The sequence below is a fragment of the Nuphar pumila genome, chromosome 4 (genome assembly GCF_984573655.1).
Source record: "Nuphar pumila chromosome 4, dmNupPumi1.hap1.1, whole genome shotgun sequence".
Classification (NCBI taxonomy): Eukaryota; Viridiplantae; Streptophyta; class Magnoliopsida; order Nymphaeales; family Nymphaeaceae; genus Nuphar; species Nuphar pumila.
The window spans coordinates 27,625,993-27,653,363 of NC_143252.1; the positions used below are offsets into that span (position 1 = coordinate 27,625,993).

Sequence of the window (27,371 nt, forward strand, 5' to 3'; positions counted from 1 at the left end):
ATGGCGGTAAGAGCCAGAGGAGGAGGGGGGAGGGTGGAGATTCCGACGAGGAAGAGCCGGGAGATAAGCCCCGAGCGGAAGAAGGTGTGGACGGAGCCGAGGGCGAGGCAGGAGCGGAGGGTGCCCCTCGTCTATTACCTCTGCCGGAACGGCCAGCTCGAGCACCCCCACTTCATGGAGGTCCCCCTCTCCTCCACTGAGGGCCTCTACCTCAGAGGTGAGCCAGTCTTCTCGATCACGCTAGGGTTTTCTTGTTTTTTTTCTTTCTCGTTCTTGCGAATCTTTGAAGTTTGAATCGATCGGGTAGTTCTTGTTCTTTCCAGACGTGATGAGCCGTCTCAACCTCCTCAGAGGGAAGGGAATCGCCTCTATGTACTCCTGGTCGTCCAAAAGGTACGAATCTTTTTTCCTTTCTCTTTTCCTTTCTTACCTTTCCTTGCATTGATTTCTCGTTCTTCCTTCATCTTCTTTTGGTTCATGAATTGTAGTTTTCTCATTCGAAAAAAAGATAAACTACCCCTAAGTATTTTTTATTTTTTTCGTTTTTTCATTTTGTTGTGGATATATTTTTAGGCCTTTTTTTCTTCTTTCGGATTTGTTAGTTTGTGGATTTTTTCGTTATCTTTTTTCCTGATTTATTTTTTCATTTTCTTGCTAAAATCTCTATAATATTCCATTAATTTGTGCTGTTTTTCTTCAATATCGTACTAATCTCTGCTACTTCTCCATAGTCTATCCATCTCACCAATCTCACTCTTTTTTATTAGTAAGATCATTTTATTTCGGTGTACTTTTTTTTAAATATTTCGTCCTAATAAAAAATCCGGTGATCTCGCCTCGTTTCTTTGATCCGTCATTTTCGAATGTGTGCACACTTTTACTAATCTGTTGGTTTTCCTATCATCTTCCGCAATTTACCCGCCTAATTGCGTCATTTTCTCCTTAATACTTTCTTCTCTGTCGAATATCTCTGATTTCGTGATATTTCTCCGGTGAGAAATTCTGCTGTGGAACTGATTCTTCCGGATTTCCTCTTCGTTCTTGCAGGAGCTACAAGAACGGGTTCGTCTGGCACGATCTCTCCGAGAACGACTTCATTTACCCGATCCACGGCCACGAATACGTACTCAAGGGGTCGGAGATCGTCAACTATCTTCCTCCGGCGAAGGTCTCATCTGTTTCTGGCTCGTCCAAAGAACCCAAGCAGCAACGCGAGTTCTCTCCGGAAGCTTCCTCCAGCAGCAACGAGCGATCCGGTGACTCGGGTCCCCTTCTTGGCCGGAAAACCGTACACCAGACGAGGTACAAGGTCTACAAATCGGAGTCTCTGGCAGAAATCTCCGGGAAGGCCGCGGACGCCGCGACGCAGACGGACGACCAGAGGAGGCGCGGCCGGAGAGAGGCCGCCGAGGCGGCATCGACGGAGCTGAACGTGGAGGAAGTGTCGCCACCTCCGTCTACCTCGAGCCCGTCGTCCGGGACGGACGGCAAGGATCATCCGGAGACGGTCGAGGCGATGATGAAGGACGACGACCGGCTGGGGAGCTTCCGGATGGCCGAGGGGTCGCCGGCGGAGCTCTCGGTGCGGATGGTGAACCACGCGAAGGTGAGGGCCTCGGCCGTGCTGATGCAGCTCATCTCCTGCGGCTCCGTGCTGGTCAACCGGCCGCGGCCGCACCGCCACCAGAGGGCGTGCCCCGCCGGCGAGCTGGAGTGCTGCCTGGGCGAGAACCCGAAGCTCGCGGCGAGGGTCCGGTTGGAGGAGAAGCAGTACTTCAGCGGGAGCCTGATCGAGATCCAGAAGGACCAGAGGGCCGCCGAGGAGGTCCCTCGTCTGCAGAGGTCGTCCTCCTACAACGCAGATAGGTAAACCAGTAATTGGCTGCTCTCTCTTTTCTCTACTCTTCCTTTTCCTTTCTTGAGTAAGCAAGGAACGTCACTTGGATAACACGAATCGGACACGTTGAACCGACACGACTGTAGCACTATGAGAGGGGCGTTGTTTCGAAACTTGCGTTTTTAACAAGTCGTGTGCTGGGTCGGACACGTATCTCTGTGAAACAGGCATGGAGACTCGAGCTTCTTGGGCCAGCATTTCTGAAATTAGTTGGGCGATGAGACCACTGGCTGAGTTTGACTCGAGTCACCAACTCAACCATTGGTTCGAAGCGGGATGTGTGGACCCACCCGGTCAGTTGATGCGTGGCTCGGTTTGGTATTAGGTGGGCTTGACTTGGACTCCGTTTAGGGCGGGCGAGTTCTCCAATGCCGTCTAACTAAAGCTGCACACTCTGCAGCGCAGTTCTGCAGAAGGTGGCGGTAGTAATGGGTTCGTGGGTTGACCTTTGGCCTGCTTGATGCAAACCTCGGGTCAGTTTTTTCACCCGACGCAGTAAAATTTTCCTTTTTGTTTTTATCTTCCGGTTAACCGCGTACCACGAATATGCGTAAAACCGTAAAGCCAGAGAGAGGTACCAGAGTTGCATTTAAACGCGTGGAAGGCTGTAGGGCTGTAGGGAAGGCAACGGTTGTCCGGTTTGGCACATCCGGAGTATTGATCCCGTCTATCGTTATCACCGTGCATTGTACAGTAAAAGAGCTTTGTTGGGTTGTGCAGGGCGGACAGATCGGAGGTGACGGAGGAAGAGACGGAGGGAGTACGGGCCAAGTGCATCCCGAGGAAGGCCACGAGATCGGGCGGGAAGGACGGGAGCGCCGTATCGCGCAGCCCTCATGGCAGCAGCAAGCGCATCACCGACGAGCCCACTAAGCGAGCCACCACCGAGTAAGCGCGTAAGATATGCGTGTGTTCGCTTTGGAAGCTGTTGGTTCCTATGAGAGGAGGGCGTCGCACCGCCACGCACTCTCCGTGCTACGCCTTGCAGGGCACGGCGAGTTGGGCCGGGGTTTCTTGCTGGGCATGTGTAAATCTCTCTCTCTCTCTCTCTCTCTCTCTCTCGATAGTGGGACCTATTATTGACTATGGTTGTAGTGGTTTTGTAAGGAGTTTGATACGGGGATCTTGTGTGTGTGGGGGAGTTTGGTACTGGGCTCGGGGAGTGTGAATGGTTTTTGTCCTAAGTCCTAACGTTTCGTTTACAGCAGTTCACCTTTACATAGCTCTAACATTCCACGTTCTTCTTTCTTATACGGTTTTGATTCTTGCGCCATTTTTTTTGTTCCTTCCCTTGGACTCTTTGAGAGAGAGTATTCAGCCTGGAAGGTTCAGTGGCAGAAGTTACAAACATCGCTTTGTCGACCATAATAACACTGCAGGCGGTCAAGGTCCTTTTCAGAATTCAGACTTTAATAGAATACGTCTCAGGAATTTTTTTTAGGAAATATATAAAAGAGGAAGTTAAAAAAAAACGGTTAAAAATGATATCCAAGTGTTTTTTTTTTAACCCTCGTATGGCCAATAAGTTGAATAAATCAGTTCATTTTTTTTTAAAGTCCGTTGGTCAGTGCATTTAATCATTCTTGACTCCAAATAAATAGAATATTTTACCAACCAAAATTTGGAGTTTTCTAGCTGATAATGATTCTCTAGTTGGGGACAGTCAGAGTTGGATAGAAAAAATAGTGAAAAATGATGTTCTGGATTTTTTATCATATCTGGCACTTTTTAAGTTAAGTAAAAAAAAACTTTGTAATTATTCACTTGGTGGTCAGTAAAACGCAACGTACGAGATAAAATAAACCATCCTTAGGGTAGAGGCACTACAAGCTACAGCTGGCTTTGATGGACACCACTGTCTGGACTCTGGACAAAGGGTTCTCGTGTTTGGATGCCATAGGCAGTACCGACGCGGAATTTCTTAACGTGATCAAATTTCATACCAGACCCGGATCCGACCCAAGTTTCGATTAATAACCGTGATTTGTCGATATAAAATATCTATTATTTTACCGGGTATGGACCAGATCTGGTTCATGTAATTCATATAGGGTCCAGGTATAGTAGACCCGATAGGATCCAGATCTAGACCTGGTACTTTCACTTCAAAACAAATCCAGATTTGGACTCACCTGGATCCAAACCAGACCAGATTCGATGACACTCCTATCCACAGGCCATGAAAAGAAGCGTTGTTCCACAAAAATGTGTCCTTTTCAGGGCTGTGAAATGGATCGGATATCCGACCCATAAAGATACAGCTTTATCTACTTCGTTGACATCCAGTCCAGCTGGTACCAAGTTCAGGTTTTGTCGTGTTGAGAAAATGGGAAGTTAATGTCAATCAGCATTTTTACTTGAAAGTAGTATAACACACTTGTTATCTGATCGGGTCTGGTTGGATATCCGACGGAAGTCCTAGACTAAATCCTGCTATAATATGTTTAGGTCGGTATTTTTATGCCGATGTTTTGAAATTTAGATCCGGGTCAGATCCCATGCTCGACAAACATCCAGCCCGATGACTGCCTTAATCCTTTTCCCCCCAAGGAAACCATCATTGTCATGGTGACGTATCTTGCTTAGCTCTTCCATCACTTGTCTGGATCACGGACCCTTTACCATAACCGGCAAAACATCAATTACATCCCCTCTTTGAGGCATTGCAGAGTGCTTATACTGCCATACTATAAAGTTTTCATCTTTTGGAGGGCAAAACTGCTGAAGGGACAATACATTTGTTTGTGGGTATCGTATTTGACGCGGTGATTGAACAATCGGTATGATCGAACTCGGGCTCAGAAGGTACAATATTCAACTTTATATGACCTTTCATTTTTGTGTTCTTGCTTTTGGCATATTCCTAGAAATATGTCAGAATGCAATCACAGGAAAGAAAGTTCTCCTTCAGCCAATATCATTTCCAGGGATAGTTGCAGACGCAAAGGAATTGATGGATTTTAGTTGATAACCAAGTAGGTGCGGGCGCCATATTAGGTAGGTAGGTTAGCAGTGGGGGTCGCCTGCGTCGCCCACAGGATGGTTGTGAGGCAGTGGCGGAGCCAAGGGTCGCCCACCCCAGAATTAAAAACCGAGTTGAAATATGATACTACTCGGGTATTCTTCTTCATTCCCCACGATTTGGAGGTTGCATTCTTTCCTTGCGAATGCTTGTCGAAGAAGATCAGAGCAGGGTCGTGCAAGAGTGGAGATCACGCCTCCCTGCGATACAGAGTTGCTCTGACTCAATGCTGTGGCGAGGACCGTCCCCTCCGAGAGAGAGCTGAGGAGGCACCTCAGTTGGAAGACCTTCGGCTTGCTGCTGGATCACCACCGAGAAGGAGGTGGCTCAACTACCGAAACAGGCTTTCGATCTCGATGTATGATCTTCACCACCATGGAAGCTTCGTGCCACTGCGCCACCGACAGAGGTCGATGATCACCACCCGAAGTCTGCCCACCCAACAAAAAAACTTCTGGCTCCGCCACTGTAGTGAGGGTGCTGAGATGAAGGCACCAGATCAAACTCTGCTGGCACATAGGTGTGTCTCCATAGCTTTTAGAGGTGGGCCCCACGTAAGGCAGGTTGGTCATCGGCCCCACCTTGGGTTTTCCTTGCTTTGATGAGGGTTCTTCATCATAAAAAAAAAGCGAGTAGGTTGAATTTTCATATAAAGTGGTAAAATTTTCATAAGGAAATTGAATTTTCATATGAAAGATTATGATGCAAAAAGCATGAGATGCATGGGGAAAGAAAATTTTTACCACCATTTATTCACCTCTTTAAGGGTGTTTGATGGTGCTGACAATTTCTTCATCAAGGAAAAACTTTCAGTTTTTGGTGGGCTCCATGTAAGGCTGGACAACAGGTCGGGTGGACCGTGGCCCGGCCCAAACGGGTTGGTTTTGGGCCTAGTTTTCGGAAGAAGGCTCAACCCGGACTGGGCTTCAACCCGATCCGACAAAATCATGGGCCAGCATGGGTTTGATATATATATATATATATATATATATATATATATATATATATATATATATATATATATATATATATATATATATAATTCAGATCGGGTTTAGTATGTTATTAAAAAAAATGGATTCATCTTGGATTCCATGTATTCTTTTGCATTTTAAAGATTTTTTCTAAAACAACCTATGAATTCAAGGACACGAATGAGAAATGTTGTGAATATACGATGGCTTACAACCCGAGCCGGTCTGAATTAGGCCCATGGGCCTAACTGGCAGGGTGTGGGTTTTGTGTTGGACCCAAGCCCGACCCAAAACAAGTCTAAGCCCAACCCGATTGCTCAACGGCCGGGTCAAGCCTGTCCACTAAACGGGCTGGGCTGGCCCAGCCCGCTCATTGTCCAGCCCTAGCTCCATGCGCCCCATCAAATTATCAAAAGTTCCCCCACTTTTTTGGTCGTTTTGGGGGGTGTTTATCCTAAAAAAATGGAGCTAAAAAGCAGCTGGGTTACCCACAGTGGATTTTTATCACAGATAAATTTCATAGCATCAAACACCCTCTTTAGGTGTAGAAATTTCTCATGTGTAAGATTGCGAAAATGCTGAAAAAATGCAATCTTTTTCGTATGAAAAGATTTTCACTTGCTTAGTATGGGATTTGAAGATTCAATCTTTTCACATTTCGTGCAGAACTTTCCCAATCTTTTGCCTGCCTCCAAACGTGACCCTATCCTGGTGGGGATTCTTGGTTGAAGAGTTTTTCTTTTGCCTCTTTTTCCTAAGACGTGTTTGGATTCAATCTGAAAAGTGTGACAATCCAATGACATTAGCAATTTGGGGCAACACTCATAATTAGAGATGCACATATAGATAGATTGGCCACAGGAGCCTTGTCTGACCCATTCAAGCTTCTTGGCTGATGAAGACATCAAAATGGGATCTTGAAGATCTATGGTCTACGAACTACCATCTGTTAATCTATGATAAAATAAAATATACTACAAATTAATAATGAAAATAACTATCAAAATCGATTCACCACTGTGAAGAGTCTCTATAATCACTATTTATAAAAAAATAAGAAAACACTAGTTCTAATATAGATCTAAAAAACAGACACCAAATGATCTAAGTGAAAAGCTAAATATAAAACATAGATCCAAACAGAAGATTTAGACCCGATTGCGCCCTCGCTTACAATTTGCATCATTGGCTTAGTGAAAGGCTAGGCCCCAGCCCCGGCCTCGGCCTGGATTGTCATAGGCTGGACCCCAAATACGAGAATCAACATGATGTTGTATTTAGGGCTGGGAACCAAACAATTTTGGTGCTGGGTACAGTTTTAAAAGAGAGCTTAAAAGGGCATTTATTTCCTATTAAAGAGAATATAAGCTCATTAGGTAGTAATAGATATATTTTATATATGTTTAATGTCATATAAAATAGGGTGAAGAAAATGATTGAAGTGTTTTTGCAAGCAATAAGTTTCAAAATAAAATCATGTGGATTCCAGCCTTAGTTGCATCACATAAGACCTTTAATGTGGATGTTGAGGGTAGTGCCATTTTGCTGGAACTACTGCACAAAAAGTGTGCTGCTCTTTATTATGCTGTCTCATGCCAAGTTCTTCACAGCTAAGGTGATGGCAGATTGAGTTATGCACACTGCAGAGTGCAGAGTACAAATCAACTTAATTATAGAAAATTTCAATGGCATGGCCTACACGATGCACTAGGGACCTATTCTATATCTTTATGACAAGAATTTTCATTGATGTAATTTAAAGAGAACTAATCTTAGGTGGGCCCCAGGGTATGAAGAACACATGGGGTTGCATTGCCTAGGATGAAGGTGAAAAAATCAGGTGCGACATGATTGCACAAATATTTGTGCATTAAGAACCGGATCACCCTCCATCTTAGGGATAGAGCCTGTCAGTTGTGGGGCCCAAGGCTTGATGGAGGGCAATCAGGTGCTTAATGCACAAATTTTGTGCCATGTGATTGCACCAGATCCGGACTCTTGATATTGGTGGCTAGGATGTCGCCATCTTAATGCATGAGAGTTGGGACCTAATTTTAGGAAATTTCAACTTTACAACAGGATGATAATTTTGTTTAGGATTTAGTCAGAATTTGGTTAATTGGATTTAGGCCATGTTTGAAAAAAAAAATCATCTAAAAAGAAAAAATTACTTTATGAGAGGTTTTATGCAAATGTTGGCTTTTCTTTGTATAATGTGTGAAAATAGAATTAACAGAGATGTCAGCTTGAAAATGAAAATTTATTTAAATTTCTAGAGATATAGACATGAAAAATTGAGGTTTGTACAAAAATTTTCATGTCAAAAAATTTCTCTCATATGGAACAATTGGGAAAACCTATACCTTTTCTACTCGGATTTTTTGTCTTTTTTCCACTTTCAATCATGCTTTTAGAGTCCTATTTGGATTTAGACTAAAGCACATATATGATTATCCCTTTTTTTTTTGATAAAATGGTCACATTGGATAGAGAAGTTAGGAAAGGATTTGACATTGTTACCAGTAAAATAAAATAATTCTCAAAGAACAAAAAGAGATGATATTAAAGTTGATGAAGAATCATGCTAGGGATTCTGAATTGTTCAAAGAAGGATTGACTATGGATCTCAACTAATCAGCACATCCAAGTAAGTTTTTCTCTCATTGTTTTTAGTTACAATTTCATTTATTATTATATTATGATTAGACCCAAAGGGGTTTGGCCTAGTGGGATGGGGCATAGGCCGCTAGGCAAGTGGTCTAAGTTCAAATCCCATGGGCATCACCCCTTGCGTAAGTAGAAGTGTGATGACTCCCTGGGGGCAAAGGGTAAGCCCACGGAGTTTTACACTGCCAAGACAATGATCGTAAGTATGGCAAGCAAAATGAGTGCAACTAGGTCTCTGATCCTGGGGGTGGTTTCTTTGTGTAAATATATAAAAAAATGCATAAATGATTAGGCTGCATACTCTAATTGGATATATATTTGCATGTAATCGGATCGGATTTTGATTTAAACTAGGATTCGATCAGATGCAAAAGTATAACGATTGAATCCAAGTCTGAGTGGTAATTGGGATAGAGTTGTGTTACCAAAATGGACATGATTTTGTTTGGATATTTGAACGAAACCCGAATCATTTACCCCCCTAATTGGCCACAAACCTTCTGGGAATTTATGTGGAGACTAGCCTACATTACCAAAGATTTTATTAGTCATGTAAGTAGATAAATGATTGAGAACTAAAATAAAAATTCATCAATTTGGTTTTAAGTTGAAGCAATCTTATCGAGGGCCCAAGCTATGAGACAGGATACGACCAATTTTGATGGCCTAGGTGTATGTTTAGGCGTCACATGGAGCATCAGACAAAGTTCATGAACTCATCCGTGCAAAATGCAGATTTCATAAAGAAATGTTTGTTGCATAAACTTGGTCATATTCCGTATATCCCTTTACATATCTTAGCTGAATAGTTGGTCTGTCCTCCCTATTTAAGTACGGACTCGGTATAGACCACTTGTAAAAGTTAGAAATGCAAGTTTTTTTTTTTTCAGTAATTTGAAGTTGTAGATAGGGTGGCAGTGGACCGGGGTGGGGGACAAGGTCTTCACCCTCGCCCCGTTTCAAAATCCTGCCCTCCATCCCTACCTCCATTCTCGCACGGGTTTTGATTTTAACCTTCATCCCCGTTCTATGTCCTCCATCCCGGTACAAACAGGGCAAGGTGGGGGCGGTCCCGTTTCTTATTGATCCATTGCCATCCCTAAAAAAGGATTGGAGACGGGGCAGGGTGGGGTAAGGCGGGGATTGGGATGGAAACAGGCCGGGGGAAAGCGTAAGTCCATCCCCGCACGGGTTTTGATTTAAGCCTCCATCCTCGGTCCAAACGGGGCGAGGATGGGTGGGCTCCGTTTTCCCCTGGTCCACTGCCATCCCTAGTTTTAGATGCGTTTATTGTCATATGTTTATTGGAAAAATATGCTCTGAATTGAATTGTTTTGACAAAAAAAAACTAGATTTTTTTCATTGTAAAGATTCGGTAAAATATATCCAATTAATTTTTAGATTCTTTTAAAAACCCACTTTACCAATACAAATAGACTATACAGATCACATCTATTTATAGAACATGCAAGATACTGAATCCATACTCTACCTATGACTATAGGAGAAATTAAAGAAACATTTTTTTTCTATTTTTAGGAGAAAAAACAATGATGTAAGTGAGAAATCCGTGTTGTCAAATCCAAGAATTCTTGCCACTATGGAGGCTCTGTTTAGCTCTAGAGAACAACTTAGGCCATAGGGTTTGCTTATCACGTGAAGCATTTTACAAGGAAAGAGATGGGAAAAAAATATTGGAGTAATTTATAAAAAAGATGCCTAACTTCTTATCTATTTACAAAAAGCGACCCAATGTTCGTGTTGCTACATTAAACCACCTAATTTATCTGAATACATTTCAAATACCACCTAAGATATAAAATGACAATTTGCCCTTTTGTGTAGAACAACTCATGTGATCTTATGACCCTTTCGTTCAAAAAAATGAGAGTAATGTATTCACTTTGTTTGTCTAAACAATTAAAGGTCAACTGAAAAACCAAGTATGTCTTTGAAACATAAATTATAAAATCAGGCGGCTAAAGGTAATTATCAAAATGTGAACCAGCTTTCTGTAAATAGCTATAAGTTAGGCATCTTTTTGTGAATTACCCTATAATAATGTGTGAAACATGGGTACCTTTTCAGCTATTTGTTTCGACGCTTCACATGTTATTTTTCATGGATGTGGTGGTTGATGAAAAAATGACATAATAAAAAGAAATTTGGATTTTGGTTTGGTCCCACATACTTTGGTGTTAGTCTCCAATCAATATAGTGTAAGATAAAAGCATTTGTTGATATATATATAATCAGGCTGAGCTGGTCAGATTCAAGTAGTTCTAGATCCAGATCCACTAAATATAATAGACATCGGATCCTAGTTTTATTAGGTTGTGACTTGACCCAAATCAGTAACATTTTTTTCCCACCAAACTGATATGAAAACTGGAAATTGTCCTTGTCCAACTAGGACTTGCATCAGACCTGGCTGACCCAATAACCATAATGGTTTCCCAAGGCTGTCCCCATATCAGTTAGACCCATATTACACATATCCAATCAGCAGTTCTAAGCTGTCCTTTTGAAGCACTCTGGTGCTAATTTCACTGATAAGCATTAGCTAGCATTACTTCAGGTTAAACTCATTTGTTGTGTTTGACACGCGATCTGTGTGAAAAATGACAATTAATTTTGAAAATATCATAAAAGATACGATATTTTAGTAGCCATTTATAGCATTCAATACATTGTAACATATTCAAAATATCGTGATGCTCATGTTTTCCAAAATATTGCATGGGGAGTTTTTCTTTTTTAATACTTTTTTTTTTATATTTTAATTTGGGTTTCTTTTACTGTTATGTTTTTTTTAAATTTTACTTGGCCGATTTTTTTTTTAGGGATAACCAGAAGAAAACACCTCAGTTATTCATGGCCTTAGTGTAAAAAGCTAGATATCCCCCTAAACGATGCCGACGGCGTAATTATTTAAAAGAGGTTGTGAACATAGATAATGTTTTATTTATTAATGACTGAATGCATAATTTTTGAGTCTTTTGTTGGAGTATCAAGATCAAGAAATTTGAGGACATTTAACTGAAAGAACTTAACTAATCTCGTGCAACAGAAATGTGTAGGCATAAACCGCAATGTAATAAACAAAACACTTGCCCCCACAGTGAAAATGGACAAAAAGAGCATTGACATGGGTGCTCGGCGTTCTTCTCAGCTTATTGACGCCCACGATGAGCTCAGGCCGTCAAGTCGATGGTGAACAAACCCAAATGAGAGAAAAAGAGCACCTTTTGTTGCACTCATCAAGCAACCATGCCTCAATTTATAGTGGGAGGAGAACGGGGGGTTAGAGAGTGAGAATGTTACATGCATGACATTCATGTAACCCCCCCTCCCCACTAATACCCTACATTAAGGATGCCTTGTGTCAAACGGGGTCACTCAAGGTTGAACCCGATCCGAAATGTCCAACAAAATGGAGTCCTTTCCAACTGGTATAGGAACCAAATCAAAGCCATGCAGCAAGTTTTTCAGGTTCTAATCTAAACTGATCCAACTATGATAATTGCAAATTTTTTGTCATTTTTAAATTTTTTAATTTTTAAATATTTCAATACTAGTGAATTTGATTTTACAAGTAGTATGGACAAATAAACTGTTCTTAGAGCTAATGAATTGGAAATATAAGTTGTGATGCAGGTTTTTGCTGCTTGTTGATCTAATTGAGTTAAGAAAGACATTTGAATAGAGAACATGGTTGATTTCTCAGAATATGTTTGGAATTGGATAACCACCTCAGCAATCCATAACTGAAAAAGAAGATCTTGTTGGAGCTGCAAGATTCCCATTGTCATATGCTGTTCAATTTGGCTTAGTTGACAATGTTTAAAGTCATCTTCTGCATATCACCTTCACAGATCTGTAGCATAAAATTCATTGGTTACTAGACCGTAGCATTTTAACCATAAATACTTTTTGCTTATAAGTGGTTGCACCAATGTAAATGTCATATATTAAGTGGATGCGGGATTTAGAAGACTGCTTAAACATCATATATTGTGGGTAGAAAGTATAATACATGCTCGCATGCATGCATATATGTATGTCAAATATATAGGTTTGTATGACCAAAATTTCATCATGTATAGTTAACAGTACCACCAAGAAGCCACACCAAAACATACATTTTTTTGGTGTGGCTTCTTGTATTAGTCACAGTCCAAGTTTTGATGCTGGCATTGGGATCAGCTCCGGGTATTGATCTAATATAGTTGCACCTGACTCGGCCTTCACCAGGGCCTTAGGCTGTGAAACCCCATGAACCCGAACTCGGTTAGGTCGTTACCCTTATCTAATCTATTTTTTTTAAATATGCTGCATATGTATGGATTTGGTCAGATATCTAATTCAAATTCAGAACCTTCTTTTCTGAAATGGATCGTAATATAAAACCCAAATTAGTATTTAGATCAGATTTTCATACTTATATTATTGGATATTTTCTCATATTAGGGTAGCTAATGTTGGACTTCGACCTTTTCTGATACTGGGATCACCACAAGAAAAATGTTAATTAGCGACGAAAATTGGCACTGGATTATTTTCGTCGCAAAGTTGCGACAGATTAGCGAGAGAAAAGTAGTCACTGCTAAAATTGAAATTTGTTGTAGAATTAGCGACAAAAATATTTTGTCTTAAACTCCGTCGCTAATTAACGATGGATTAGCGACAGAAAAGTTATGTGTCAAACTCTATCGCAACTTAGCGACGGATTACCGACAGAATTTTTTCGTTGCTACTTAATGACGGATTTTGACACGAAACTTTTTCATCGCTAATCCATCGCTATTTTTCGATATAAGCTCGTCTAAGGTGCAAAATTCTCTTTCTCTCTCTCTCCTCTCTCTGATTACCTCCAAATCGGGTTCTCAGTGAGAGAACCCTAACCCTCTGCCTTAGCCTTCATCGCTCCCTTTGCCTCCGTCGGCCCTCCCTGCATCCGGCTACCTGCCGTCGGCAACCCAGACTGAATCCACCCCACCACTGCTCCCTTCTCTGAGCCCCTATCCTCGCCTCACCGGAGGCCACCCAATGCCAGAACCCCCGTGCGCCATTTGTCGCTGGCGACACCCTCTGCCTTCTGGCCCCCTCAGGTCTCTCTCTCTCTCTCTCTCTTTGTCTCCTGTTTTTTGGCCGACAGGCAGAGGCTTTCTGTCCTTTGTTTTTTTTTTGGCCGACAGGCAGGGGTTATGCCTCAGCTTGTGTCCCTTTTCCGACCAGCAAGCAGGGGAACCCTTACCAGTTTTTTCGACAGGTCGGTAGGGGAGATCACACCCCTTGCCGCCTGTGACAAAGAACGAGGCAGAGGCTTTGGGCCCGTCCTTCATTCCTTCTGGTCGGTAGAGGCTTTGCCCTTACTGCCTAGGTGTTTCCGGCAAGCGGGGGCAAGGTCCTTGCTCCACCTGTTCCTTCTTTTTCGTCAGGGAGGGGTCAAGTTCCATCCCTATTTTCTTTTTCTTGGGTTTTGAGGGAGGGGCTCAGCCCCCTCCCGTTTCTCCTTCTTTGTAAGGGAGGGGTCGAGACCCCCTCCCTGTTGCTTGGGTTACAAGGGAGGGGTTCGGCCCCGACTATGCCTCCCCTCTCACTGTCGCCCTCGTCCCTCTTCGTCGTATATAAATATGCATTATAATATATAAATGTGTATTGCAGGTACGTAGCTAAGCTAATTACGCAATGCTTAGTGCTAAGCATCGCATGCAGCTAAAAATGTAATGCAAAAAAAAATAAAAATAAAAATGCAAAGGCAAAAATAATGCAAATCAGATGAATACCCATGGTGAGTAAGTGATGCAAGCGCATCACATGTTATTTACTTTCTTGGATGCAACACTTTTATATTCACACACTCACTTAGTTGTGGATATCTAGGACTGCTTTACCTGAGTTCGGAGATCATGTTGAGCATGATTTGAATGTATGAAAATAGAAGTGCTCTTATTTTTGTAGTTTGGAGTCTATGCTAGTCATGATAGTAGTTAGCGGGTTATTGGAGTGTGTTTGTTGCAGGTACATATTTGACATTATTATGATATGAATGATTGAATGTATTACAATGTTTAACGTGACTGTATTCATGATTGCATGAAGTTATTTTTGAATTAATTATACCCTTCATGTAAAATTATATTATAAAAACATGCTTAAATTGAATATATCGTGTTTATGAATATGATTTCATCTTTCTAAATATCTTTGTGATATATATATATATATATATATATATATACATCAGTGTGTATCATGTATCCATGCTTGCATAAAGTTATTTTCGAATTAAATATGCCCTCCATATAAAATTGTATTATAAAAATATGCTTAAATTGAATGTATTATGTTTATGAATGTGATTTCATCTTTCTAAATATATTTGTGATATATATATATATGTGTGTGTGTGTGTGTGTGTGTCATGTATCCATGCTTGCATGAAGTTGTTTTTGAATTAATTATGCCCTCCATGTGAAATTATATTTTGAAAATATGCTTAAATTGAATGTATCGTGCTTATGAATGTGATTTCATCTTTCTAAATATCTTTGTGATATATATATATATATATATATATATATATATATATATATATATATATATATATATATATAACAATGCATGACAAATTTGATATTTTTTTTATCGATGCATTATTATGATTCTCTTTTAACTGGTAAAAATAATATCTGTAACATTATAAGATAAAATGACTGTAAACCATGAATGGATGTACCAGAGGATAGTTGATAATGAGGTATAGATTGAATATATGGATCGTGTTGACAGTTTTATTGAATTTATAACGACAAGTGTTAGTACAGTGGATCCCATTAGTTGGATAAGGTACCTCTACACGATGTGTAAGAATAATTGATTTGTAGAACTTTATGACATTAGACATCATCTATACATGAAGGGTTTTGTAAGTGGTTATCAGAATTGGATGCTTCATGGTGAAGAATTTTAGAACAATTTTGACGTACAGGTGGATGTGGTGCACAATAATCCATATATGGAATTGATATTTGATGTTGCAGGACCAGAACTGGGTTCTGCTATGGGTCTTTGTGATGTACAAACTAGGGTAGAGAAAGAAGTAACAAACGATGCAACTAGTAGATTTTATGACTTACTTAGAGATGCTGATGACTTACTTAGGAATAATGGAGTTGACTTACTTAGGCATAAATAACACAATAACTTTATTCAAGTGTCATTGGTTTGATCTCACATCAACAAGACTCGACAAAGCCTCAGGCATTATGGAGGTGAATCATAAATCAAGGTTTGAAACGTATGAACCATTCATATTAGCCTCGCAAGCTCAACAAGTTTACTATACTTCATATCCGAATACAAGAAAGTTAGATAGAAATGAATGGTGAGCGGTTTGCAAGCTAAAGTTTAAACTATACCTCGAGTATGATCGGTTGCAGGAAGACAAGATTGCTGAAGAGGGTGATTACTATCAATCAGATGATATGTATCACTTCTCTTATAGTCACGATGTCACACATGGTTTGCATGTCACATCTCCATTGTTTGATGACACATGTATGGAAGAATGCAATCCAAATGATATACCAAGTGGATGAACACCCAATCAAGAAGACGAAGAGGAGGAGGAGAAAGAAGAAGAATATGAAAATCAATGAAGTGATGAGGAAGAAGAAGAATATGAAAGTCAAACAAGTGATGAGAAAACATACTCGAGCTAGTGAAGTACATCTTGTAATACATACCACATCAGTTTCTCATATGCTCTTATTTTTTTAGTTCAGAGTCCATGCTAGTCATGGTTGTGGTTAGCAGGATATTGGAATGTGTTTGTTGTAGGTACATATTTGACGAGACTGTATCCATGCTTGCATGAAGTTATTTTTTATTTAATTATATATCAATGTTCATGGAATTGCATATCATGTTACATTCAATGCATACTTAGCATGTACATACGTAGTTACAAAACTGATTCATGTAGGACCTTTAAATCTTTATATTTCATACATATATCATGTCCATGTTAAGATCAAGAGTTATGTAACTGATCCAAATAACATTTTTATTTGTTAGAATATGGCTCATAGAGGTCACAGTGGTCGAAGACTAAGTGGAAGTCGTAGGATATCATTAGGTAGATGTCTTTGTGTTATATTTAAATAAAGGATTTTATTATGTTTTTTCTTAAATATTGATATAAAAATTATTACTTGTTAATTATCTTTATAGGATCTCAGCTCAGTGATAGCCAATATCAACCTTCATCTTCACATAATCCTTTAATAGGTATATCATTTAAATAAATGTACAGTTGATTAGTTTATATGTGCATTGTTTGAATTTCTAACTAATTGTTTTGTAGATGATGTTTCGTCTACACATGACCCATCTACACCAGTTACTCGTACACATCACGAGACAACGCCGGATGTAGGGTCCTCTCAGTCTGACACACGATGACTCATTCGAATAGTATATATCGATAGTCGTCTGTAAGTATTATATTGTCACTTGTCCAATATTTATCTTATAAATAGTGTATATCGATAGTCAATTGTTAATGTGTATCAATTCATGTGCAACGCAAGGTTCGAGTCATAAGAAGTAATACGGGAAATTGGAAAGTCACTACTTTAGCATCTACCACAACCGATCACTCAATGGAAAGAGTACCCGAATGAGGTGCATGACTTTTTACATGAAGTCATTTCCGACGTTGTTCGTAATGAGTTGTGCAGCTTTTTTCGAAACAGGAGAACTTTGTCTGCATTCAACGTGAACTCTGGTGCCCGTCAGGTATGAATGATTGAATCACTATGAATTTTTATTGCTATCATTAGAACACATATATGCATAATTGAATCACTATAAAAAAATTTGACTGCCTTAAAACACATATGCATGATTGAATCACTATAAATTTTTATTGCTAGCATTAGAACACATGTATGCATGATTTCATCACTATGAAAGTTTTTTTACTGCCTTATAACATATATATGCATGATTGAATCACTATAAAAGTTTTTTCATAACCTTAAAATACATATAAACATGATTTCATCACTATGAAAGTTTTTTGACTGCCTTATAACACATATCTGCATGATTGAATCACTATAAAAGTTTTTTGACAACCTTAGAACACATATATGCATGATTGAATCACTATAAAAAAATTTTGACTGCCTCATAACACATATATGCATGGTTGAATCACTATGAAAGATTATTTAACAACCTTAGAACACATATATGCATGATTGAATCAATATGAAATTTTTTGACACCTTTAGAACACATATATGCATGATTGAATCACTATGAAAGTTTATTTGACAACCTTAGAACACATATATACATGATTGAATCACTATGAATTTTTTATACTGCCTTATAACACATATATGCATGATTGAATCACTATACAATTTTTATGACAACCTTAGAACACATATATGCATGATTGAATCACTATGGATTTTTTTTGACAACCCTTAGAACACATATATACATGATTGAATCACTATGATTTTTTTTGACAACCTTAGAACACATATATGCATGATTGAATCACTATGAAATTTTATTTGACAACCTTAGAACACATACATGCATGATTGAATCACTATAATTTTTTTTGACACCTTTAGAACACATATATGCATGATTGAATCACTATACAATTTTTATAACAGCCTTAGAACACATATATGCATGATTGTATCACTATGATTTTTTTTTGACAACCCTTAAAACACATATATACATGATTGAATCACTGTGAATTTTTTTTGACAACCTTAGAACACATGAATGCATGATTGAATCACTATAAAAGTTTTTTCACAACCTTAGAATACATATAAGCATGATTTCATCACTATGAAAGTTTTTTGACTACCTTATAACACATATATGCATGATTGAATCACTATGAAAGTTCTTTTGACAACCTTAGAGCACATATATGCATGCTTGAATTACTATGACATTCTTTTGACAACCTTAGAACACATAACTGCATGATTGAATCTCTATGAATTTTTTTGGTTAGCCTTCATTAGAGCAAATATATAAATGATTGTATTAGTATGAAATTTTTTTGACTGCCTTATAACACATATATGCATGATTGAATCACTATGAAAGTTTTTTGACAACCTTAGAATACATATAAGCATGATTTCATCACTATGAAATTTTTTTGACAACCTCTAAATTTTGTTAATGTCCTTCACTTTATTGTTAGTCTATGTGTCATTCAACCATGTTACTTTGATTGCCTTAGATTAGGTGCATTGCATATAATTTATTTCATTATATTTTGTTTATCAATATTAACATTTCGGTTCTCTTGTAGGATGCTGGAGATGATCAGCGTAGAGGAGCTGATGGAGGGGTATGGATGGAGGGGCAGATCAAGACAATGAAGAAGATTATGCTCTGAATCTTGGCGAGGATTAGCTTCATCTGTTGAATTTGTTTCAAACGAAACTCTTTGTATATGTTCACTTATAACAAATTAGAACTTGGCAAGGATTATACTAGGTTATTAATTTTGTTTCACTTATAACTTGTGCTAAATTTTCTCCACCTACTTTGTATTTGTATTTTTTATGTGTACTTTATTTTTTATACACAAATCATATAAATTGTATAACAAGATTTTTTTCTTGATATTTATATTTTAAACATTTTTTTTATTTTTTAAAATTTTTGCGATGGATAATATTCGTCGCTAATTAATATTGGCCTATAATTTAGCAATAGATTAGGGATGGATATTTATCTATCATAAAATTGAATCGGCTGATGTTTTGCGATGGAATGTAATCTGTCGCTACAATAGCGATGGACATGTTTCGATCGCAAAACCAAATCTCTGTGGATTAACGATAGACTTGCGATGGATCATGGCATTCGCTAATCCATCGCCAATTAGCGACGAAAGTAGCGACATATATGTTCTGTCACTAATTAGCGACTAGGAAATTATGATGAAAGTTATCCGTCACTAAACAGTTTATCGACAGATTTACGATGGATTAGCGATGAATTACGTCAGTCGCTAATCCACAAATTTCTTAGAGTGGGTAGCTACTTGATGTTGGATATCTATTTGGATTTGTATCAGACCCAATTGTTTAAAACTTCTAATTTTTTGAAAGGATCCAGCATAACTACATAAAATTTGTATGCATATTCAACTCAACTACATTAGATATAATTCGGATCAGGGCTCGGATTTGAACTTGCTCTCAGGTTTGATTAACTCTCCTCTTTGTAAGTTCTTCTTTCTCCCATTTTATCATGTTGGTAGTGAAACCTCTTGGATATAGATTTTTTATTGTTCTTATAGTAGGCATTGAATAGTAAATAATGGGCATAGGTGTGATGCATGCATACCATTTGTAAAAATGTACATTGTTTGTGAAGAAATTGTCAATGTTTGATGGACTGTTGTGAAGCATTACCTAATAGATATGTGTTGTTTATTATTAGGAGATTTATTAGGAGATTTACCTAATAAATATCGGTATATTCTATTTATTGTTAGTGTTTATAGATTGTTTCCTTAGACTATTTGCATAATCTGATAATGATGGTAAAATATGTTATTGACAATGTTAAACTCTTGTGTACAAAAATTTGCGGGTTTCTTTCTTGTTTTCTATAAAAGATTCCAGTTTGCTCTACATGAGTCTTATGTATCAGCCCAAAACCTTAATCATGGGCCTTATAGCTGAAAATCTTGTATAAGCATGTTTTGAAGAACTCAGTCCACTAATCATAAAACCATGTTGTTGTTGTGGTTATTATTTATGCAAACTGTAAAGTGGGAACCTTTGTCTACATGGTATCCGAGCTAGTCTATCTACAACATTTTCGGTCCACATCCTTCTCTGTGCTTGTCTGGGACGCATTCAGTTTGGTTTGGTTGCACGATCTCTTCCAGATTAGATATCAAGCTCAGAAACCTGACTTAAGCTTGATCAAACTGAGAAAGGCTTGAACACAGTTCCTACATAATTGAGCTCATCTCAGGCTATTGGTTTCTAGGTTGCTTGTTCAGGAAATTTAGTGTCAATCGTACATGGACCTGACAATCTAGCATTGGGAGCTCAGAATAGGTTTAGCTGATCTGCTTTGAGCCCTATTTTCTTACCTCTGAACTTGGAAAATTGCAATGCTCATGAAGAAAATAAAGGGGAATACTACCTATCTTATCTTGTTCTGAGCACATGCCAACATTCATGATAGCTTTAGTTGCAAGCTATAATTTTATCATCTCACTTTTGTTGTCATCTAGTCCAGTCCATTATATAATTCTCGATTATTGATTATAGAATGACACAACATACTTCAGAGCCATAGTTGGAAGAGTGACTAACTGAATCAAGGGAGCACAATTCACTCTTAATGGAACTCACTATCAACTTGTACCAAACGAAGGAAAAAACATGCTTCATGGTAATTATTTTTTCTACCATATTTATTTATCTATAATCAATTGCCTTATGCGCTCACTGTTTGATTGACTTTGATTTTCCACTATAACGTCAGGTGGGCATCAGGGTTTTAGCAAGGACTTTTGGACTGTCAAAAGCAAGACATATGGAGAATTCTCAGCCATAACTTTCACCTATCACAGTTTTGATGGTGAACAAGGTTGGATTTTTTGTTTTCAGCAATCATGTGCTTTTTTTTGTGCAGTTTAAAGTTTATTGAAGCGACTTTCCTTACTTCCTTGCATGTGTTAGATGATCCTAATCTGGAATCACGAGGTGTTCGGATACCACCTAATACAACTACTTCCCATAGAATTGATCGTGTTAGATGATCCTAATATGGAATCATGAGGTATTCCCATGCTACCTAATTCAACTAGCTAATGCCCATAAAACTGATTTGGTTGAGGCACTTCACCTGTACTTGTATAGTGCATTAGTGATTGCCTACTGGATTCAATTGTTACATTCTTTTGGTGCCAACTTTTTGAACTCTTACTGATGGATTAACTAACTTTTTCTGCCTTGCTGAACTAGACCAACTAATGCCCCACATCCTTTAAATGTTGGAAAATAAAGTATCCCTTCGTATGTGTCTTTTCCTATGCATCATATCTTTTGGTATATGTATGATGCATGGTGCCCTTTCGAAGGTATCCCTTGGATACCTATATATACCACATGATGGGCAGTGGTGTGGGTGTGGAATTTGAAGGCTTACAGAGATCAGTCTCTGCTCACCCACGGCTTAAAGACCTGTACTCATCAATATGAGTAGTTCAGCTGAGGAGATTGTCTGTGTCTCACATCATCGCAACGGAAGGGACAGATATGTGGCCCTATCCCTTCATATATGTGTTATACCATGTGTATATTCCTTCGATTCTCCACATTATGGTATCAGAGCACTAGTTCTTCCATACTATTTTTCCATTGACCCTGTTTTTTCCCACTCTATATTTATGTTTAAAACAAAAAGAGAGAGAAAACAGGAACCAACATGTTTTTTATTGGGTCATTTTTTGGAACCGATTCTGACTCGAATTCTTTTGGATCTGAGTCAGATTCAGTTGGAACCGACTCAAACAGAGACTCGATTCTACTAAACCAGGTCAGATCGCTCATCTTGGGAACCAAACCATTTCAGTTCAAGACCTGAGTTGGCGACTCGACTCAGATCTTTCACTTTCCGTTTCCCTTCTCCCGACCGACAACATCTATTATCTGTCGTCACCGGGATACTGCTTTAAAAAAAATCTTAGAAGGGAAGGATTTTACCACCGGGACTGCAGGGAAGGATTTTACCACCGGGATCTATTATCTGTCGCCCACCATTTCCCCTTTTCTCTCTCTTAGAAGTTTCAAGAAATAAAAAAATAAAATAACTTTGGATCGGGTCTGGAGTTTGTAGACCCGATCTGGGGGGATCCTGACCTGGCCCGTGGCAGGGTTCGAGTCTTGAACCTGTAATTCAGATCCATTTCTATTTTTTGATCCGGGTCTACTTCAGGTTGCAAGAATCGGACCCACAACCCAGATCTATTAAGTTTTCTAGATCCGGGTCTGCCACTGTCACTGACCCAGCATAACGACCTAGATCCATTAAGTTTATGGATCTTGGGTCCGTAGAGCACTTTGAGATCCAAATCAAAGACCTAGATCCATTTGGTTTTTGGATCCTAGGTCCTTGAATTTTTTGGATTCGGATATGTTACTCAGATCCATCAGGTATCAGATCATGGGAGCCCGAGTAATACCCATTTTTAGACCTGGTACTGGAATTCATTTACTGTTTCGGATCTCGGGTATTGTTTATCATTGAACCCGACCCGACCGAATCCAGTTCTCGTTCCGGACAGGAGGAGAACAAATCAGTCCAGAACAAATCTATCTGAAATTGGACAAATCGGTTCCAAAACTGGTTCATTAGGTTCTGGAACCGGTTCTACCTGTTTTCAGTTCTATTCTTTGAGTTCTGGGACAGGTTCAGGCAGTACAAAACCAGTTTGAGGGCCGGTTTAGTGTTTTCTGGGACCAGTTCTGTCTGTTTCGGTCTGATTCATTGTATTTTGGACCGATTCAAAGCCTTTTCAAACTGATTCAGGGGTTTTCTGGATTGGTTCACTGCTTTTCTGACTGATTCAAAGGCCACTTTCACTGGTTCATCATGTTTTTGAATACTTTTTATGAATAAAATGATCGGTTTGAATGTTTTTTGTGTCAGTTCAATGGTTTTTGGACTTTCTTGGACTGTTTTGGAGTATCATTGTGATTGATTCATTCAATTTTAGAATCAATTAAGGAGTTTTAAGCACATTCCATGTATAACACTAGTTTATTTTACACACATTGTGTTATGATGCATGATGTTTTATTTATATTTTAGAAATATGTATTTTTATGCATCATATGAACAATATTGACATAAAGTATGACATTTGAATTTTGATTAAGATGCATTTGTAATCACCAAAGTAGTCAAATGTATGCTTAATTAAGTTATTATGTACCAATAATGGAATGAGTCAATATTGGAATTGTGTTAGACTTAATGAAATGATGAACTACCCAAAAGCAGTGATGTCATGTTCAAAGTCTAGCAGAATAAAATGAAAAGAGTGTATCCCAGCACATGAAACATGTAGCACCCAAAGGTGCCATATCGACTTGTCTCTGGCTACATGTTTTTTCAGTTTTATCAAATAGTGGGAGGCGAAGTGCATTTGCGTGTTATGGGTACTCACCAAAGTGGGACCATAATGACCCCTAGCACTTTCCTAGAAAAGTGTAAATGATAAAGATGTCTCATTATTTTATTTACTTTTTCAAATCTCGAATGTGCATGAATATTTATGAATGTCTTTTTTGTCATTACAGTGTCCAATTTTGTGGTTCCTGATGGTTCAAGTCATATTCCATTTCTAGATAGATTAAATTTTAGTGATTGAAAGGAAAATGTATAATTCACATTAAGTTATATGGATATAGATTTAGCCTTGCGCAAGCCTGAGCCTGCACCGTTGACTAACAATAGCACAACTGAACAAAAAAATGATTTTGATAAGTGAGAGCGGTCAAATAAACTTAGCCTACTGTTTTTGCAGTCTCGTGTGACTAAGAATATTAGGAGCATCATACCCACATGTAGGGATGGCAGTGGGGCGGGGCGGGGGACAAGGTCTCCACCCCCGCCCCGCCTCAAAATTTTATCCTGCACCCCGCCTTGCCTCCCCAGCGGGGATGGATTTTATCCTCCACCCCCACCTTCATCCCCGTTTCATGTCCTCCATCCCCGATTCAAACGAGGATGAGGCGAGGCAGGGCGGGGATATTGCGAGGAAAAGTGGTCGGGGCGGGGTTGGGATGGGGATGAGGCGGGGATCGTGGCAGGGACGGGGAAAAGTGCACGTCCATCCCCGCCTCCACCCCAGGATGGGGATGGATTTTAACCTTCGTCCCTGCCTCCATCCCCGTTTCATACCCTTCATCCCCGGTCCTAACGGGGCAAGGTGGAGCGGGGCCCCGCTTTCCCCCGGTCCACTGCCATCCCTACCCACATGTAGTACAGTAAAAGAATTTCTAAAAGCTATAGAGGCACAATTTGTCAGTTCACATAAAGCAATGGCTAGCACCTTGATGACAAGGTTAATATCTATGAAATATACTGGTGGGGGGAACATCCTGCAACACATTGTAGAAATAAGAAATATAACAACTCAATTGAATGACATGAAGGTCAACATATCTGATTCCTTCCTGGTCCACTTAATAATGACTTCTCTATCTAGTGAATATTGACATTTTAAGATCTCTTACAACACTCATAATGACAAATGGGCATTCAATGACTTGATGTCTAAGTGTGTTGAGGAAGAAGAGAGACTGAAAGGAGAGAAGATACATGGTGCTCATGTATCTTCTCATAAAAGTTACAAAAAGCATGGACCAAAGAAGAATGCCATTATGAAAAAGGCAAAGAGAAACTCAAATGCATCTGTGTCCAATGGGTCAAGCGCCAAGTCCCATGAAAAATCTTCTATCAAGTGCTTTTTCGGCAAGAAGAATGGACATTTAAAGGCAAACTGCATGAGGCACAATAAATGGTTGGCAAAGAAAGGTAATTTGTCATTCGTTTCTCATGAATGTAATTTGATCAACATTCCAACTAATAATTGGTGGATTGATTCGGGTGCCACTGTCCATATTGCCAAGACCTTGCAAGTCTTCCTGAACAAAAGGGATCCAATGGATCATAAAATGAGCATCTTCTTAGGAAACAAGATGTGCTCACATGTTAAGGTTGTTAGAACCTACATAGTGATTTTGAGAAATGAGTTTATTTTTGGACTTATTTGATACATTTTATGTACCAACATACAACAAAAACCTCATTTCTGTATCAAAACTGGATTTCATTGGATATTGTTTTAAATTTGAAAATTCAAAAATGACTATTTATAAGAATTCATTTATTGTTGGTTCTATAAATGCATATGACAGATTATATCGTCAGGAAACTAATATCCAAATTTGTGAAACCCTTTTCTCGAAAAATGTGTTGATTAGCAATAAACGTGGCTTATTAGATGAACAATCCTATATGCTCTAGCATCGTCGTTTGGGTCATATCTCTAAAGATAGGATCCAACGACTTGTGAAAGAAGGGATTCTTAAATTCATTGATTTTACAGTTAAGAAACTATGTTTGGTTTACTTGGCCTTTATGCAATCCAAAAGGAGCAACCACAAGTTGGAAATTGTTCATAGAGATGTATGTGAACCCTTCTCTCCTTGCCATACAGGAGAAATGTACTTCGTCACCTTCATTGATGATTACTCATGGTACATGTATCTCTACTTGTTATTTGAAAAATCTGAAGTCTATAATGTTTTTAAAGACTTCAAGAAAGAAGAAAAGAAACAAACAAGAGACGTAATAAAAATAGTAAGATCAGATCGAGGTGGCGAGTACTATGGGCATTTCACTGAGATGGGACATTAGGAAGGACCATTAGCGCGATTTATTATAAAGGAAGAAATAGTCTCTTAGTACACCATGCGGGAAGTGCATACTAGAATGGTGTAGCTGAAAGAAGAAATCACATGCTTAAAAAAATGGTACATGCAATGTTGAACTACTCAACCCTTCCCATCACCCTGTGGGGTGAAGCTCTGCGAACAATCGTGCATGTCTTAAATAAGGTTCCTACTAAGGCCATAACAATAATACCTTATGAGTTGTGGACAGGTAGGAAACCATGTCTAAGTTACATGCACATATGGGGCTGTCCTACAGAAGCAAAATTATATAATTCTCACATCAAGGCTTTTGACCTCAGAACAATCAATGTTTTTTTCATTGGTTATCCAGAAAGGTCAAAAGGTTTCAGGTTTTATTATCCATCTCGTACACCACAAATAATAGAAACAGATAAAGTTAGATTTTTAGAAAATGGTTCAGTTGGTATAAATGCATTGCAAAACCTCTCTTTTGAGGAAATTCAGGCTAAAGTTACTCCGCCTGAAAATTTAAAACTTTCTTTCATTATTCAATCGAATGATGAAACAGAAGTCGATCCAATTAGTGATGCACTAACTCAAGAAGAACGATTTGTGGATCATGTTGAAGTGCATCCACGAGTTGATCAATTTGGTTCACCTATCAAGAGATCCACAATAATTAAAAGATCAGCTATCCATCTAGATTATGTGGAATATCTACAAGCGCCCAATGATTTCATAGATATTGATGATTCTTCTTCTTTTAAGAAAGTTGTTGAGTGTGAGCAATCTTCATCTTGGATAAAGGCCATGAAAGAAGAGCTAGACTCTATGGCCAAAAACCAAGTATGAGATCTTGTCAAAAGCCCGTAGGGTGCAAGTGGGTCTTCAAGACCAAAAGAGACTCTAAAGGTAATATCAAAAAGTATAAGGCAAGGCTGGTTGCTAAATGTTTCGCTCAAATAGAGGGCATTGACTACAATGAGACATTTTCTCCTATCTCAACTAAGGAGTCGATGAGAATTATTTTTGCCCTAGTAGCTCATTTTGATCTAGAGCTACACCAAATGGATGAAAAAACAACTTTTCTAAATGGTGAATTAAGTGAAGAGGTATACATAGATCAACCTTTGAGTTTCTATAAAGGTAAGTCAGACCATTTGGTTTGCAAGTTGAAAAAGTCAATATATGGACTTAAACATGCCTCTCATCAATGATATACAAAGTTCATCAAAGTCATTTTGACTTTTGGATTCACAGAGAACATCGTTGATCGATGTGTATACCTC

General features: G+C 38.9%; 1 protein-coding gene and 1 pseudogene across 1 annotated transcript; both read left to right on the top strand.

Annotated features, from left to right (window-relative positions):
- Positions 1-3,126, top strand: LOC149839736 (protein SOSEKI 5-like). Its single transcript, XM_090004920.1, has 4 exons — positions 1-217; positions 324-393; positions 1,048-1,866; positions 2,618-3,126. Exons 1-4 carry the CDS (start codon positions 1-3, stop codon positions 2,787-2,789), a joined length of 1,278 nt encoding a protein of 425 aa, XP_089861046.1. The 3' UTR covers positions 2,790-3,126.
- LOC149839737 (uncharacterized) overlaps positions 2,801-27,371 on the top strand; it is a 26,423-nt pseudogene continuing 1,852 nt past the window's right edge.

What these genes read in the sequence shown, in the direction of transcription:
- LOC149839736 (XM_090004920.1), top strand. Translation starts at nt 1, where the DNA reads ATGGCGGTAAGAGCCAGAGGAGGAGGGGGGAGGGTGGAGATTCCGACG. An exon ending in TGAGGGCCTCTACCTCAGAG is followed by an intron (nt 218 to 323) that starts GTGAGCCAGTCT and finishes TGTTCTTTCCAG; the next exon opens with ACGTGATGAGCCGTCTCAAC. An exon ending in TACTCCTGGTCGTCCAAAAG is followed by an intron (nt 394 to 1,047) that starts GTACGAATCTTT and finishes TCGTTCTTGCAG; the next exon opens with GAGCTACAAGAACGGGTTCG.